The 17,127-nt window shown below is 27.0% G+C and overlaps 2 protein-coding genes across 2 annotated transcripts; one reads left to right on the top strand and one right to left on the bottom strand.

Annotated features, from left to right (window-relative positions):
• Nucleotides 1–8,926: 8,926 nt before the first annotated feature.
• Nucleotides 8,927–9,962, top strand: LOC109800342 (cullin-3A). Its single transcript, XM_083067199.1, is given in 2 exon segments — nucleotides 8,927–9,487; nucleotides 9,489–9,962. Coding segments are annotated over 2 exon segments (810 nt in total). The 5' UTR covers nucleotides 8,927–9,151.
• Nucleotides 9,963–10,001: 39 nt separating this feature from the next.
• Nucleotides 10,002–10,791, bottom strand: LOC109800341 (cullin-3A; the record flags this gene model as incomplete). The annotated part of the gene is given in 2 exon segments (XM_083067453.1): nucleotides 10,002–10,463; nucleotides 10,465–10,791. Coding segments are annotated over 2 exon segments (789 nt in total), but the record flags the coding sequence as incomplete, so codon positions are not given.
• Between the last annotated feature and the right edge of the window lie 6,336 nt (nucleotides 10,792–17,127).

Genomic DNA, 17,127 nt, shown 5'->3' with positions numbered 1-17,127 from the left:
TATTAGATTTCTTTGTTTTGTTCACTCTAAAAAATTGCTCCATGTTGAGATTTTCTCATAGTTCAAATTTGTTATAGGTTTATTGGAGTTTTTGAATGAATATTTGGGTCTGGAATATTAACATCGCATTTTTTCCCGCAAATTATTTTATTTCAACCATCAAATTGACTTCCCTTAATTGGATAAAGTTTATAATAACTGATAGGTATTTGCCCTTTGACAACTTTATGATATTGCATTGCGAAGAATTAAGGGTGGTTGTACTTTCAGTACAAATGGCATTGCTTTCACTTTGAATAACTTAACCATTGAAATAGGTATCAAATAATGGTCTTAGACAGTTTCTTTAAACGAGGATGCTATTATTTAATAAGAATAAATCAATCTATTAAAATGCCTTTTTTTTAATAAATGACAATAATTTAGTTTTGCCTTTGGTTTTTAGGTTATTTTTAATGTTTTGTTTGCATTTGGAGTATCAACATTTTGCAATAAAATTAAGATCCAACACTTTGTGGTTCCCTGTACTTCTACTAAAATAATTCTTCCATTTTTTTTTCCTGCTTTTTATTTCATTCATATTTTTTATTATTTATTTCGCATATAAGAAGGATTTTAAATAAAAGTCACCATTGAGAATATCTTCATGATTCACGTTAAATTTAAAAACTTTCCTTTAATTTTACTTAACAACCATAATATGTGCCATTAAATAATAACAATAATTTTTTTTATAATTAAATTAATTACATATGTTTACGTAATTAATAAACTCAATGTATTTCTCAAATTTAGTCTTTTTTTTACAATGATTTTTTTGTTGGTGTATTATTTTTACAAAAGAATTTAATTTTACCCAACTTATTAAAAATTTAAATTTAAAATATCTCTATTTTCTGAATTCATTTTTTCCCTTTAAAATTATAAAAAAAAATCATATTTAAACTTACTATCTTAATGGATATAAAAATTTAAATATATAACTATATTTTATTAAAAATTAAAATTTAATATATGCCTAATTTTAAATTTTAAATTTTAAATTTTAAATTTTAAATTTTAAATATTAATTTCTAAATTACAAATTTTAAATTTTAACTTTTAAATTTTAAATTTAAAATTTTAAATTTTAGATTTTAGATTTAAAATTTAAAATTTTAAACTTTAAACTTTAAATTTTAAATTTTAAATTTTAAACTTTAGATTTTAAATTTAAATTTAAATTTCAAATTTTTAAATTTTAGATTTTATATTTTATATTTTAAATTTTAAATTTTAATTTTTAGATTTTAGATTTTAGATTTTAGATTTTAGATTTTAGATTTTAGATTTTAAACTTTAGATTTTAATTTTAATTTTAAATTTTAATTAATAAATTTTAATTTTTAAATTTTAATTTTTAAATTTTAAATCTTAAATTTTAAAATTTAAATTTTAAATTTTAAATTTTAAATTTTAAATTTTAAATTTTAAATCTTAAATCTTAAATTTTAAATTTTAAATCTTAAATCTTAAATTTTAAATTTTAAATTTTAAATTTTAAATTTTAAATTTTAAATTTTAAATCTTAAATTTTAAATTTTAAATTTTAAATTTTAAATTTTAAATTTTAAATTTTAAATTTTAAATTTTAAATTTTAAATTTTAAATTTTAAATTTTAAATTTTAAATTTTAAATTTTAAATTTTAAATTTTAAATTTTAATTTTAAATTTTAAATTTAAATTTTAAATTTTAAATTTTAAATTTTAAATTTTAAATTTTAAATTTTAAAATTTTAAATTTTAAATTTTAAGTTTTAATTTTTGAATTTTAAATTTTAAATTTAAATTTTAAATTTTAAATTTTAAATTTTAAATTTTAAATTTTAAATTTTAAAATTTTAAATTTTAAATTTTAAGTTTTAATTTTTGAATTTTGAATTGTAAATTTTAAATTTTAAATTTTAAATTTTATTAATAGATTTAAATCTTAAAAATTCATTTTAAAATCTTAAATTCTAATTTTTAAATTTTGAATTTTGAATTTTAAATTTTAAATTTTATTTTATTATCACTAGTATTATATAAAAACGATAAGAAATGTTTTGGTTACCACTTTTCTTTTGTCTTTTTTACCTTTTAATAGATGACATAATCACCTCTTAAACTCTCTCATTTACTTTGTTTCTTCAACTGTACAAATTTGGAATTTCATTAAATTTGTAACTGCTTCTTTCAAAAATTAGAAACCATCATACTATATAACTGTTGATATATAACTGTACAAATGATTTCTACTCTCCCACTTTCCATCTCTCTCACGCTCCGATGTGTTTTCAAAATCGCATCTTGATGAGAGCACGTGTGACGCGCAATTCAAATTGTGGACACTTCGAATCCCTTGCCAATATTGCACGCTCGCCACCCGAATCCTTAACGGGTTCGTATTGTCATTATTTCTTTCTATTCATTCATTCGCATTCTTTGTTTTTAATTTCCAAATTCATTCTTTGTTCAATTATTTGATCGACAATCCCTGAGTTAAACCCATCACTGATGACCCTATCTATGCCACAAACCGTTATCTTATACTCTTTGACAAAGTTCCTAATCATTTTTTTATACTCTTTGTCTCTCATTTTCATTTTTTTCTACTACATTTTTTTTCTTTTATTGGCTTTGATGATCATCATCGCTTCTTTGCATTTGTTGATTTAATTAGCAAGTAAGAGTTTTTACAGTTACAAAAAATAAAAGTATAATATATTTAATAGTTACAATTGAAACAATTATCGGTAGAATCTTTATTTCTCTCTTTTACCAACATCGATATGATACTATTATGGCACCATGGTTTTCTTTTACCATCTGCAATTACAATTCAAATAGAGGGGTTATTTATTGTGTTGTTATTAAGATATCATGTTAAGAACCGTTGTTGACAAGTCGTTCATGTTTTCTGTCATTATTAAATATTATGGATATTTATTTCTTTACTGTACATGCATACTGTGTTATCTCTTTGCTTTCACCGGTTTTAGTATTTTTTTTTAACTTGGATAAATTTCTTAGTACTTTATTGTTCTAGATTTCTTACTACTTCTTCGTGTTCCTTAATTTTTTTTGTCTGCTAAAATTTTAAATGAAATTAAGTAGGGTGATAGCATTTGCATTTTCCTTTAAATGATAATTTTCTTATATACTCATGATATTGTTTCTTGATTTTTATACTGTCTGTTACATATAGGTTATTTCACATCTTTTTTTTTTTCACCTTTCTTCTTTTAGATAATAGTTTATTGCTACTTGCTCCATATTTTATTTTATTTTTTTTGCTTATTTCATTTTTCACTCTAAGTTGGTTCTTGTTTGCTATTAGTGAGAAACCATGGTGATGTCAATTTGGTGCACGGTTACTTTCATCTTCCATTCTTTCTTATTTTTTTCTATTTCAGTAATAGGCACACAATCAATCTCACTGTCACCAATTTGTCAGGTTGTTGTGATTCATCAAGTTCTTCTGTTTATGGTTAGTGCCATCATGTTTTCTACCATTTATTTGTTTTATGAATGCTTAAGCTTTATTTTAAAATCTTTTAATTATGCAACATGTACTCATTAAATTATTTGATTTTAAAATCTTTTAATTGTGCAACATGTACTCATTAAATTATTTCAAAAAATAAGATATATAACGTATTAATTGTTGTTGTTGCTTTTGATTTAAAATTTTCTTTCAATTTCAATATATATCACATATTAATTTTAACACCTTCTATCAATTTCAATTTAATATTTTTTATAATTAAATTAATTACATTCACTTACGTGTTTTTAAAGTTTAGTCCTTTTTAACAATGATTTTTTTGTGTATTATTTTTACAATAAATTCTATTTTACTAAACTTTACAAAAAAATATTGTTTTCAAAGAATGTTTTTTTATCCAAAATCAGGTGTTAGCCCTTTTAATTTATAATATTTATGGATTTAGTCTAATTTATGATGATGATATACAAAAACTAATTTTTTTTATTTCTTTTTTTTTTTATCGTCAAATTAAGATTCTAGGAGATTTTTCAATTATATAAAGAGATTAATAGAAAGAATTTGAACATGTATTTTGATAAATAGGCAAGTGATAATATATATTTTTTATTTTTTATTATGAAACTTTATTATAATTTCATAATATTACTTATATTTGACTTTGAAATGTTATGGAATATTTGAACCAATATTCACTCTCAACAATTTGTCAAATTGATAACAAGGTTAAATTTAATTTAAAAGTGACATTTTCATATTTTGTTATTACTTATTTATTCAATTTTAAATTTCTTTATTGCAAGTTCACCATTTAAAAGTATATTCTATTGGATGAAGTTTTATAGTAATAGTGGATAAAACTCAACTTTGAAAAACAGTGAAAAAGGAATTGTTGTCTCAAAAATTAAAAAGGTAATCTAATAATATAGTCATAAAAATATCTTATAACTATATAAAAAAATATAGTTATACCATTTTCTCATTTAGATCAATTCTAACTCATATTTTTAATAATATTAGGACACTTGAAAATGCAATATCAAGTAATATCTGTCATATTAACAACTTTTATGCAAAACAAAATATCTTCATTTTTTAGGTAGTCTTGTTTTTTTTTCATATACTATAAAAAATTACATAAAATGTTAATATGTCATATTAATACATGACATTGTATTATTTATTTTTGTAGTTTTAAAGTTAAAGAAATTATGGATAACGTATTCTATCATATTTATTTTTGTACTTGTAAAATATCATGTTGTATGTAGAGTATATATATATATATATATATATATATATATATATATATATATATATATATATATATATATTAATAGTCTTAATAGTTTCTTGAATATTTTTACTTTGTAATTGTTCTTCTATTCTTTTATATTGAATTTCTTTTGATAAAAAATTAATATGTTTACATTTACTTTCTATAATACTTGTTGCATTTTCTTTTAAAAGATTGACCTAGGGGATTAGGTAGTGAAACCGTTGGTCAGCCATGAAAAGAAGTAAAGCCTTTACCACTCTTAAAGAACAATCAAAAATGTCAAAAATCTTTGAAACTATTAGCAGTTTAGAAACCAAGAACAAGAATAAACAAATAATTATGAGAACACTAAGTATAGATAGTGAAGCCTCATCATCAAATCAATTAGATCAAGAACTCAAAATAGCATAAATAGAAAACTCATTACACAACTGGTCAATACCTATAGTAAAAAAATGTGAAGTATATAAGCAACATAGTATATGGTCAACAAGTCAAGATGAAATCCATACTCTAGAATATAGTTACCCAAGAACAAAAACCAACAAAATTGTTAATTTAATTGAACAAACCTTATTAGATGAACATATAAAAAAAGGATATAATTTTATGCATCTAGGATTAATCCAAGTAGCTGTTAAACCTAATTATAGATTAGGTATAAACAGTCCAATATTATTATTACTTCGAGATATTAGGATGAAACAATTTCAAGACTCTATTATTACAATACTAGAAAGTAACCTACATGATGGCCCTGCCTTTTATAATTGTTATCCAAATTTTTCAATGGATATTAAAAATGAAAAAATAAGTAAATCATTAAAATTATATGTTAAAATTCCTGATGAAATTTTAGATGAAGAATCTGGACCAATACAAATTATTGTTAGATTATATTATAAAATTACAAAAATTGATTATAATTACAAAGCTCTTAGGTCTTCACCTAAGAATGAAACCGTAATAGTTGAAGCAAACCTTAAAAAATCTTCAATACAAGTACCCAGGTGTCTTAGTCATGCTGTAGTTATTTCAAAAATTCCAGAAGATTGGTTATTAGAAGATATTATAGAAGAATCAAAAATCTACAATACTCAAGTTAGAGAAATTATTCAAGATGGTACAGATATTAGATTAAGGATAAATAGATCAACATCTTTCAAGAATAATTTACCACAAATGATTTTTAAAGGTAATAATGCGAGACATTCAGTTGATGGATCCACTATTAATATAGATTTAACTAAATTAGATATTAATTCCAAAATAACTAAACCTGTTCATACTCAAAACAATGAAGAAGATGATTTTAATCCCTCTGCCTCTCAAGTCCTCAACACTATTACAAGACAAGAACCTTTTCAAATTGATAAAGATTGGATTAATCAAGACTTTAAAGCTAATTATAATAAAGATTTAAGAGAATGGTATTTTTCAAATTTCACTCAAGAAGAAACTATTAATCTTAAAAATAACTATTATTCTTTTATGGAAGAAAATGAGATTAATGTTTATTTCTTTGATTGGTTAGAAAACCATTGTAAAGAAAACAATATTATTAAATCTATAAATCCTTTAACAAGAAATAATAAAACCCGGAAAACAACAAATAATGAAATTATTATTTCCGAATATCCTCCTTTGACTACTATTAAAATAAAAATAGATAATGAAGAAGTAAAAGCAAGTCCATACAAAACTATTAATGAATCAGAAAAAGAAGTTAGTAAAAAAGATATTAAAAAAATTCATAATCAAATAAATTTTTCTAATAGTATGTTAGAAACTATGTCAAAACAATTAACTTAAAAATAAAGACACTCCCTCTAGTAGCATAGTTAACAGTATTCCAAAACCATTAGTCAAGCCAATATATCAATTAAACACACACATAGATTCATTAAAATTAGGAAATGAAAGTGATTCAAAAATTGAAGAGATTAAAGAATTATTATCCAAATTAACATTAGGAAAACCTTCAATAAACACAATAGATACAGATGATTTTTCGATTAATAAAATTAAAACTCATTATGCAAAAACTACAACTTATTATCCAAGACCTTCTCCAGCAGATGTTCTTTATGAAGAACGAGGAGAAGTAGTTCAAAATAGTTATTCAGGAAGTAACATCTGTGAATGGAACATAGATGGAATGAGTGAACAAAATATATTAGATTTTATATGTCAAATGTCTATGGCCGCTAGTGCCTACAAAAGACGAGGAAATTCTGATAAAGCAACAGCCATGACTTTAGTCCAAGGATTTACTGGCCAACTTAAAGGTTGGTGGGATAAGTTTTGGACACAAGCTGATAGAGAAGCCATATTAAATGTCGTAAAACACGAAATAAGAGAAGAGGATGCAGTTGCTACCCTCATCTATACAATAATTCAACATTTTGTAGGAGATCCCAATACCTTTAAAGATAGAGCGGCTAGCCAGCTAGCTAATCTCTATTGCTCAACTATGTCTGATTACCGATGGTATAAAGACGTATTTATGTCCAAAATTACATTAAGAGAAGACAGATTTTAAGGATTTTGGAAAGAAAGATTCCTTGCAGGATTACCCAAATTAGTCTGCAATGACTTTAAATTTCAAAATAAACTTTGAAAAGAAACAGGAAGCAATAAAAGAGAAATAGGAAATTTTTGTGAACAATATGGAGTAGAGCTTATTAGAGCACCTAGTGCAGTTAAGAGAAAAAACCAAAGAAAACAAGTCCCTTCTCAAAAACCTTATAAAAAATCTTATAATAATTATAAAAAATCCTATAAAAAATCTTTCAAGAAAAACAAAGATTATTCTGAAAAACCCAAAACTTTTAATAAACCTAAATCCACAAAAAAGAATATTACTTGTTGGAAATGTGGAAAAGCAGGCCATTTTGCCAATAAATGCAAAACTCAACAAAAGATTAATGAATTAGAAATAGATGAGTCATTAAAGAAAAATTTAATCGCAATAATGATTAATTCTGAATCAGAAGAAGATGATTCTACTTCTGAAGAAGAAAGCAATATTGAAATAATTTATCAATTAGAGGAAGACTCTAGTTCAAGTCAATTATCTCAAGAAGATGATTGTTGTTTAGGACCATACCTTTGTACCTGTAATGATTGCAAAACAATTAATATGCTTACAGTAGATCAAACCCATGCACTAATAGAATTAATATCCCAATTAGAACATGGACCAATTAGAATAGAACTCATTAGTAAATTAGAAGAATTATTAAAAAAGGATGAAAAAGAACAAGAAGAAATTAAAGAAATAGATTTAAAAGAAATCTATTCAAGATTTAGACAACCTTCTCCTATTACTATTAAAGACCTACAAGACGAAATTAAAATATTAAAAACAGAAATAACTAATTTAAAACAAGACAATATTTCTATAGAATATAGACTATTAGAATTATAAGGAAAAGAAAAAATTAGAGAACAACAAAATCTTAATATTGATAAGCCTTCTAATTCAACACCACCAAAAGAAGACATTAATTATTTAAATCTAATTACAACTCATAAATGCCATTGTAATATTAAACTATTAGTAAAAAATGAAGAATTCAATATAATTGCATTAATAGATTCAGGAGTAGACATTAATTGTATACAAGAAGGAATCATTCCTTCTAAATATTATGAAAAAACCACTGAAAAGGTTTTAAGTGTCAATAACTCACACATGAAAATTAATTATAAACTATCCTCTGCAAAAATTTGTAAAAACAAAATTTGTTATGAAACTTCCTTTGTATTAGTTAACAATATGAATATTTCTTGCATATTAGGAACCCCATTTCTATCATTATTATATCCCTTTAAGGTTACATCAAAAGGATTAGAAACTCAAGTTTTAGGAAATACATTATGCTTTGAGTTTATACATCCTCCAAAAACAAGAGAATTAAATCTTTTAAAAGAAAATGCAACAAGTATTATAAAAACTAAACGTAAACATATTAATTTTTTATCAAAATAAATTCAATATAAAAGAATAGAAGAACAATTACAAAGTAAAAATATTCAAGAAACTATTAAGACTATTAATGATAAAATCGAAAGATAAATTTGTGAATTAAATCCAACAGCCTTTTGGCATCGCAAAAAATATGAAGTATCTTTACCATATATAGAAAACTTTGATGAAAAGAATATTAATACAAAAGCAAGACCTATTCAAATGAATTCACAATACTTAGAATATTGCAAAAAAGAAATCCAAGAATATTTAGAAAAAGGATTAATTAGACCATCAAAATCCCCTTGGAGTTTTTAAAACTGTGTTCTCAAAACTGTGTTCGTTGTTGTTTTTATTTCTTTTTCATGACTCATGAGGATGATGGATTTCATGTTTCTAACAAACTATTTTGCTTCATTATTGTGTGGATTCAAAAATGCATATAATATGGTTTTTCACAAATTCGGTAAGAAGCTATACTCAGGGCTGGTCACCACTGTGACTGCTCATCTCAAAGAGATAGCTAGGTCTATTAAAGCCACTCTAGAAGGCTCTTTTCTGGAAGAAATGAACAGGAAATGGAGTGATCATAATAAGGCATCAGATATGATTAGAGACATTATGATGTACATGGATAGGACTTACATCCCGGATGCTGGTAAAACCCCTCTTCATCAACTTGGCTTGAATTTGTGGAGAGAGAATGTTTATGTATTCAAACCAGATAAGGACCCGACTGTAAAATACACTTTTGAAATTGGTGTGTGGTGAACGTGTTGGGGAAGTTATTAATAGAGGGCTGTTTAGAAATATAACAATGATGTTAATGGATTTAGGTCCTTCTGTTTATGAGCAAGAATTTGAGACTCATTTTCTTCAAGTTTCAGCTGAGTTCTACCGAGCAGAATCCCAAAAGTTTATTGAGTGTTGTGCTTGTGGTGATTATCTAAAGAATTCTGAGAAGCGTCTGAATAAGGAAATGGATAGAGTGAACCATTACTTGGATCCCGGGACAGGAAAGAAAATAACTAATGTGGTAAAGAAGGAGATGATTGAAAATTACATGCTTATATTAATACATAAGGAGAATTCTGGGTTGGTAAGCATGCTTTGTTATGATAAATATGATGATTTGGGTAGAATGTATAACCTGTTCTGTCATGTTACTGACGGTCTCTCATAAATATGATGATTTGGGTAGAATGTATAAATATGAGAGACCGTCAGTAACACGACGGAACAGGTTATACATTCTACCTAAATCATCATATTTATCATAACAAAGCATGCTTACCAACCCATAATTCTCCTTATGTATTAATATAAGCATGTAATTTTCAATCATCTCCTTCTTTACCACATTAGTTATTTTATTTCCTGTCCCGGGATCCAAGTAATGGTTCACTCTATCCATTTCCTCAGTCAGACGCTTCTCAGCATTCTTTAGATAATCACCACAAGCACAACACTCAATAAACTTTTGGGATTCTGCTCGGTAGAACTCAGTTGAAACTTGAAGAAAATGAGTCTCAAATTCTTGCTCATAAACAGAAGGACCTAAATCCATTAACATCATTGTTATATTTCTAAACAGCCCTCTATTAATAACTTCCCCAACACGTTCACCACACACCAATTTCAAAAGTGTATTCAACAGTCGAGTCCTTATCTGGTTTGAATACATAAACATTCTCTCTCCACAAATTCAAGCCAAGTTGATGAAGAGGGGTTTTACCAGCATCCGGGATGTAAGTCGTATCCATGTACATCATAATGTCTCTAATCATATCTGATGCCTTATTATGATCACTCCATTTCCTGTTCATTTCTTCCAGAAAAGAGCCTTCTAGAGTGGCTTTAATAGACCTAGCTATCTCTTTGAGATGAGCAGTCACAGTGGCGACCAGCCTTGAGTATAGCTTCTCACCGAATTTGTGAAAAACCATATTATATGCATTTTTGAATCCACACAATAATGAAGCAAAATAGTTTGTTAGAAACATGAAATCCATCGTCCTCATGAGTCATGAAAAAGAAATAAAAACAACAACGAACACAGTTTTGAGAACACAGTTTTCAAAACTCCACGGGGATTTTGATGGTCTAATTAATCCTTTTTCTAAATATTCTTGGATTTCTTTTTTGCAATATTCTAAGTATTGTGAATTCATTTGAATAGGTCTTGCTTTTGTATTAATATTATTTTCATCAAAGTTTTCTATATATGGTAAAGATACTTCATATTTTTTGCGATGTTAAAAGGCTGTTGGATTTAATTCACAAATTTCTCTTTTGATTTTATCATTAATAGTCTTAATAGTTTCTTGAATATTTTTACTTTGTAATTGTTCTTCTATTCTTTTATATTGAATTTCTTTTGATAAAAAATTAATATGTTTACGTTTACTTTCTATAATACTTGTTGCATTTTCTTTTAAAAGATTTAATTCTCTTGTTTTTGGAGGATGTATAAACTCAAAGCATAATGTATTTCCTAAAACTTGAGTTTCTAATCCTTTTGATGTAACCTTAAAGGGATATAATAATGATAGAAATGGGGTTCCTAATATGCAAGAAATATTCATATTTTTAACTAATACAAAGGAAGTTTCATAACAGATTTTGTTTTTACAAATTTTTGCTGAGGATAGTTTATAATTAATTTTCATGTGTGAGTTATTGGCACTTAAAACCTTTTGAGTGGTTTTTTCGTAATATTTAAAAGGAATGATTCCTTCTTGTATACAATTAATTTCTGCTCCTGAATCTATTAATGCAATTATATTGAATTCTTCATTTTTTACTAATAGTTTAATATTACAATGCCATTTATGAGTTGTAATTAAATTTAAATAATCAATGTCTTCTTTTGGTGGTGTTGAACTAAAAGGCTTATCAATATTAAGATTTTGTTGTTCTCTAATTTTTTCTTTTCCTTCTAATTCTAATAGTCTATATTCTATAGAAATATTGTCTTGTTTTAAATTAGTTATTTCTGTTTTTAATATTTTAATTTCGTCTTGTAGGTCTTTAATAGTAATAGGAGAAGGTTGTCTAAATCTTGAATAGATTTCTTTTAAATCTATTTCTTTAATTTCTTCTTGTTCTTTTTCATCCTTTTTTAATAATTTTTGTAATTTATTGATGAATTCTGTTCTAATTGGGATATTAATTCTATTAGTGCATGGGTTTGATCTATTGTAAGCATATTAATTGTTTTGCAATCATTACAGGTACAAAGGTCTGGTCCTAAACAACAATCATCTTCTTGAGATAATTGACTTGAACTAGAGTCTTCCTCTAATTGATAAATTATTTCAGTATTGTTATCTTCTTCAGAAGTAGAATCATCTTCTTCTGATTCAGAATTAATCATTATTGCGATTAAAGTTTTCTTTAATGACTCATCTATTTCTAATTCATTAATCTTTTGTTGAGTTTTGCATTTATTGGCAAAATGGCATGCTTTTCCACATTTCCAACAAGTAATATTCTTTTTTGTGGATTTAGGTTTATTAAAAGTTTTGGGTTTTTCAAAATAATCTTTGTTTTTCTTGAAACATTTTTTATAGGATTTTTTATAATTATTATAAGATTTTTTATAAGGTTTTTGAAAAGAGACTTGTTTTCTTTGGTTTTTTCTCTTAATTGCACTAGGTGCTCTAATAGGCTCTACTCCATATTGTTCACAAAAATTTCCTATTTCTCTTTTATTGGTTCCTGTTTCTTTTCTAAGTTTATTTTGAAGTTTAAAGTCTGTGACACCCTTACTACCCCAACATATATATTATAATAATAAAAACTTATAAATAATATTTTTTAATTTCGGTAAAAGGGTTCACATGAGAATCTTAAAAATTATCCTTCAATAACCACAATAACAAAAAAATGAAACGCAAGAGTTTTCAAATTATTTTCAAAATAACATTTACAATAAAAACCTATATTCTAAAAATCCTTTTTGCCCCGATGTCACAATATCAGAGCATCCCGACAATTCAACCGTTGGCATTCTCGATACCACTCGTAGCCAGATCTTCCTCACCTAAAATATCCACAAATCGCACGGTGAGAAAAGAAAACATCTATATATATAGCACATAAGAAAACACAATATATTATTTAATATTCGTAAATATTTCAACATATCGTATTTCAATCAATCATGCATTGTCATCACGTCATAATTCTCAATCAAACCAATCATCACAAATCTTGCACTTCACACTATGCCAAGGTCACGCTACCCATTTAACAATGTCGGGTCGTGCTCACCCCTGAAATAACACTGTGTCAAGGTCACGTTATCCCTATCCTAGGGCCGTGCTCACCCCTGACATGTTAACCAAGGTCACGATACCCACGTAACAATCCAGAGCCGTGCTCACCCCTGATATAACACTGTGCCAAGGTCACGTTACCCCTAACCTAGGGTCGTGCTCACCCCTGACATGTTAACCAAGGTCACGATACTCATGTAACAATCTCGGGCCGTGCTCACCCCTGGTCATAGGTGTGAAGAACCACAACCACATCTCATTCACATTCCACACAACATCTCATAATTCAATTTCATACATATATCAGATATGTCCAAAATAATGGGTTTCACACGTATCAAGTAATTCACATTTAAATCATCATTTTTTATCAACTAATATAACAATGATATTCATAAATTAATATAATAAACAACGGAATTACCAATTTAATATATTTTCAACATAAACAGTAAAACCCCTAATTGTTCCAAAACCTAGCCTACAGACACTTTTCTATAATTTCGTTCTCTCTCCTAGAGCATCATTTTTACAAACAAATTATATATTTATTGTCCTAAATATATACAGAATCAAATAATGCCAATAATTCTTCAAACAGAAATATTTCTAAAATTGCTCATAATTCTAAGGGGTTCTTCCTCTACCCAATTCCCTCATGTAACTCTATATATAAATAATTCCCTTTTCCCCCGTACTTGGATATGAAGAAGCTGAATCTAGACTAGATCTGGTTGATCTCCCTCGCTGGGTTCCCCTCGGTCTGAAGCAGAAAGTAGAGGAAAGAAGAGAGAGCAGAAGAAAAGAAATCAGAAATGAGAGGTGTGCTTTTTGGGAGTGGAAAACAGCTCTATTTATAGGCTTTTTACACCGGAACGGCCCGTTCCAAATTCGGAACGGCCCGTTCCGGACCCTTAAAACGTGGCTAAAAAATACATCCAGAACGGCCCGTTCCAAAACTAGAACGGCCCGTTCTGGTGTGCATTAATTACCCCCAACGGCCATAATTTTGGGAACGTCCCGTTCCAGGCTCGTTCTCATTTAAGGCATATTTAATAGTCTGGAACGGCCCGTTCTACCTTGAGAACGGCCCGTTCTGGGCTATTAACTCACACACAACTTGGTAGTTTGGAACGACCCGTTCCAATTCCGGAACGGCCCGTTCCGAGCTACTAAATCACATGTTTTTTGGTAGTTTGGAACGACCCGTTCCAATTCCGGAACAGCCTGTTCCAAGCTACTAAATCACCCCTATTACCTTTGTAAAATTACCAAAATACCCTTAATTAAAAATAAATAAATAAAAAGTGAAATAAAAATTGGGGTGTTACAAGTCATTGCAGGCTTGTATTCCAGTATCAATAATTATACTATGAATCTGTCCGTAGGTAAGAGTATTGAAAGGTATTGGTTTTCCAAAATGACTTTCTAATCTTATTTTAACTTTTTCTGAAAATAATTTGGGCAATCCTGCAAGGAATCTTTCTTTCCAAAATCCTTGAAATCTGTCTTCTCTTAATGTAATTTTGGACATAAATACGTCTTTATACCATCGGTAATCAGACATTGTTGGGCAATAGAGATTAGCTAGCTGGCTAGCCGCTCTATCTTTAAAGGTATTGGGATCTCCTACAAAATGTTGAATTATTGTATAGATGAGGGTAGCAACTGCATCCTCTTCTCTTGTTTCGTGTTTTACGACATTTAATATGGCTTCTCTATCAGCTTGTGTCCAAAAATTATCCCACCAACCTTTAAGTTGGCCAGTAAATCCTTGGACTAAAGTCATGGCTGTTGCTTTATCAGAATTTCCTCGTCTTTTGTAGGCACTAGCGGCCATAGACATTTGACATATAAAATCTAATATATTTTGTTCACTCATTCCATCTATGTTCCATTCACAGATGTCACTTCCTGAATAACTATTTTGAACTACTTCTCCTCGTTCTTCATAAAGAACATCTGCTGGAGAAGATCTTGGATAATAAGTTGTAGTTTTTGGATAATGAGTTTTAATTTTATTAATCGAAAAATCATCTGTATCTATTGTGTTTATTGAAGGTTTTCCTAATGTTAATTTGGATAATAATTCTTTAATCTCTTCAATTTTTGAATCACTTTCATTTCCTAATTTTAATGAATCTATGTGTGTGTTTAATTGATATATTGGCTTGACTAATGGTTTTGGAATACTGTTAACTATGCTACTAGAGGGAGTGTCTTTATCTTCTATTCTAGTTAATTGTTTTGACATAGTTTTTAACATACTATTAGAAAAATTTATTTGATTATGATTTTTTTTAATATCTTTTTTACTAACTTCTTTTTCTGATTCATTAATAGTTTTGTATGGACTTGCTTCTACTTCTTCATTATCTATTTTTATTTTAATAGTAGTCATAGGAGGATATTCGGAAATAATAATTTCATTATTTGTTGTTTTCCAGGTTTTATTATTTCTTGTTAAAGGATTTATAGATTTAATTATATTGTTTTCTTTACAATGGTTTTCTAACCAATCAAAGAAATAAAAATTAATCTCATTTTCTTCTATAAAAGAATAATAGTTATTTCTAAGATTAATAGTTTCTTCTTGAGTAAAATTTGAAAAATACCATTCTCTTAAGTCTTTATTATAATTAGCTTTGAAGTCTTGATTAATCCAATATTTATCAATTTGAAAAGGTTCTTGTCTTGTAATAGTGTTGAGGACTTGAGAGACAGAGGGATTCAAATAATCTTTTTCATTGTTTTGAGTATAAACAGGTCTAGTTATTTTGGAATTAATATCTAATTTAGTTAAATCTATATTAATAGTGGATCCATCAATTGAATGTCTCGCACTATTACCTTTAAAAATCATTTGTGGTAAATTATTCTTGAAAGATGTTGATCTATTTATCCTTAATCTAATATCTGTACCATCTTGAATAATTTCTCTAACTTGAGTATTGTAGATTTTTGGTTCTTCTATAATATCTTCTAATAACCAATATTCTAGAATTTTTGAAATAACTTCAGCGTGACTAAGACACCTGGGTACTTGTATTGAAGATTTTTTAAGGTTTGCTTCAACTAATACGGTTTCATTCTTAGGTGAAGACCTAAGAGCTTTGTAATTATAATCAATTTTTGTAATTTTATAATATAATCTAACAATAATTTGTATTGGTCCAGATTCTTCATCTAAAATTTCATCAGGAATTTTAACATATAATTTTAATGATTTACTTGTTTTTTCATTTTTAATATCCATTGAAAAATTTGGATAACAATTATAAAAGGCAGGGCCATCATGTAGGTTACTTTCTAGTATTGCAATAATAGAGTCTTGAAATTGTTTCATCCTAATATCTCGAAGTAATAATAATATTGGACTGTTTATACCTAATCTATAATTAGGTTTAACAACTACTTGGATTAATCCTAGATGCATAAAATTATATCTTTTTTTTTTATATGTTCATCTAATAAGGTTTGTTCAATTAAATTAACAATTTTGTTGGTTTTTGTTCCTGGGTAACTATATTCTAGAGTATGGATTTCATCTTGACTTGTTGACCACTATGTTGCTTATATACTTCACATTTTTTTACTATAGGTATTGACCAGTTGTGTAATGAGTTTTCTATTTCTTCTATTTTGAGTTCTTGATCTAATTGATTTGGTGATGAGGCTTCACTATCTATACTTGGTGTTCTCATAATTATTTGCTTATTCTTGTTCTTGGTTCCTAAACTGCTAATAGTTTCAAAGATTTTTGAAATTTTTGATTGTTCTTTAAGAGTGGTAAAGGCTTTACTTCTTTCCATGGCTGACCAACGGTTTCACTGCCTTATCCCCTAGGTCTTACTACTAGGACCACCAACACAAGAAGATATGGCTTCTTCGAAAAATATGAATATTTTAAAGAAGTGACTACATATTTACCCAATTACAAACTGATTACTTTCATAGCCTCTCAAAACATTACCTGGATTGTTACATGGGATTATATATTTAGACAACCTTATGACCATATTCCATTAAAGATTCTTGCAAGATGTATTAAAGTTAAATGGTGGAAGA

Source organism: Cajanus cajan, chromosome 11, assembly GCF_000230855.2.
Source record: "Cajanus cajan strain Asha chromosome 11, NIPB_CcT2T_4, whole genome shotgun sequence".
In the NCBI taxonomy this organism is placed as follows: Eukaryota; Viridiplantae; Streptophyta; class Magnoliopsida; order Fabales; family Fabaceae; genus Cajanus; species Cajanus cajan.
The sequence above is the reverse complement of the archived record's forward strand: the minus strand, read 5'-3'. Positions and strand labels throughout refer to the sequence as shown.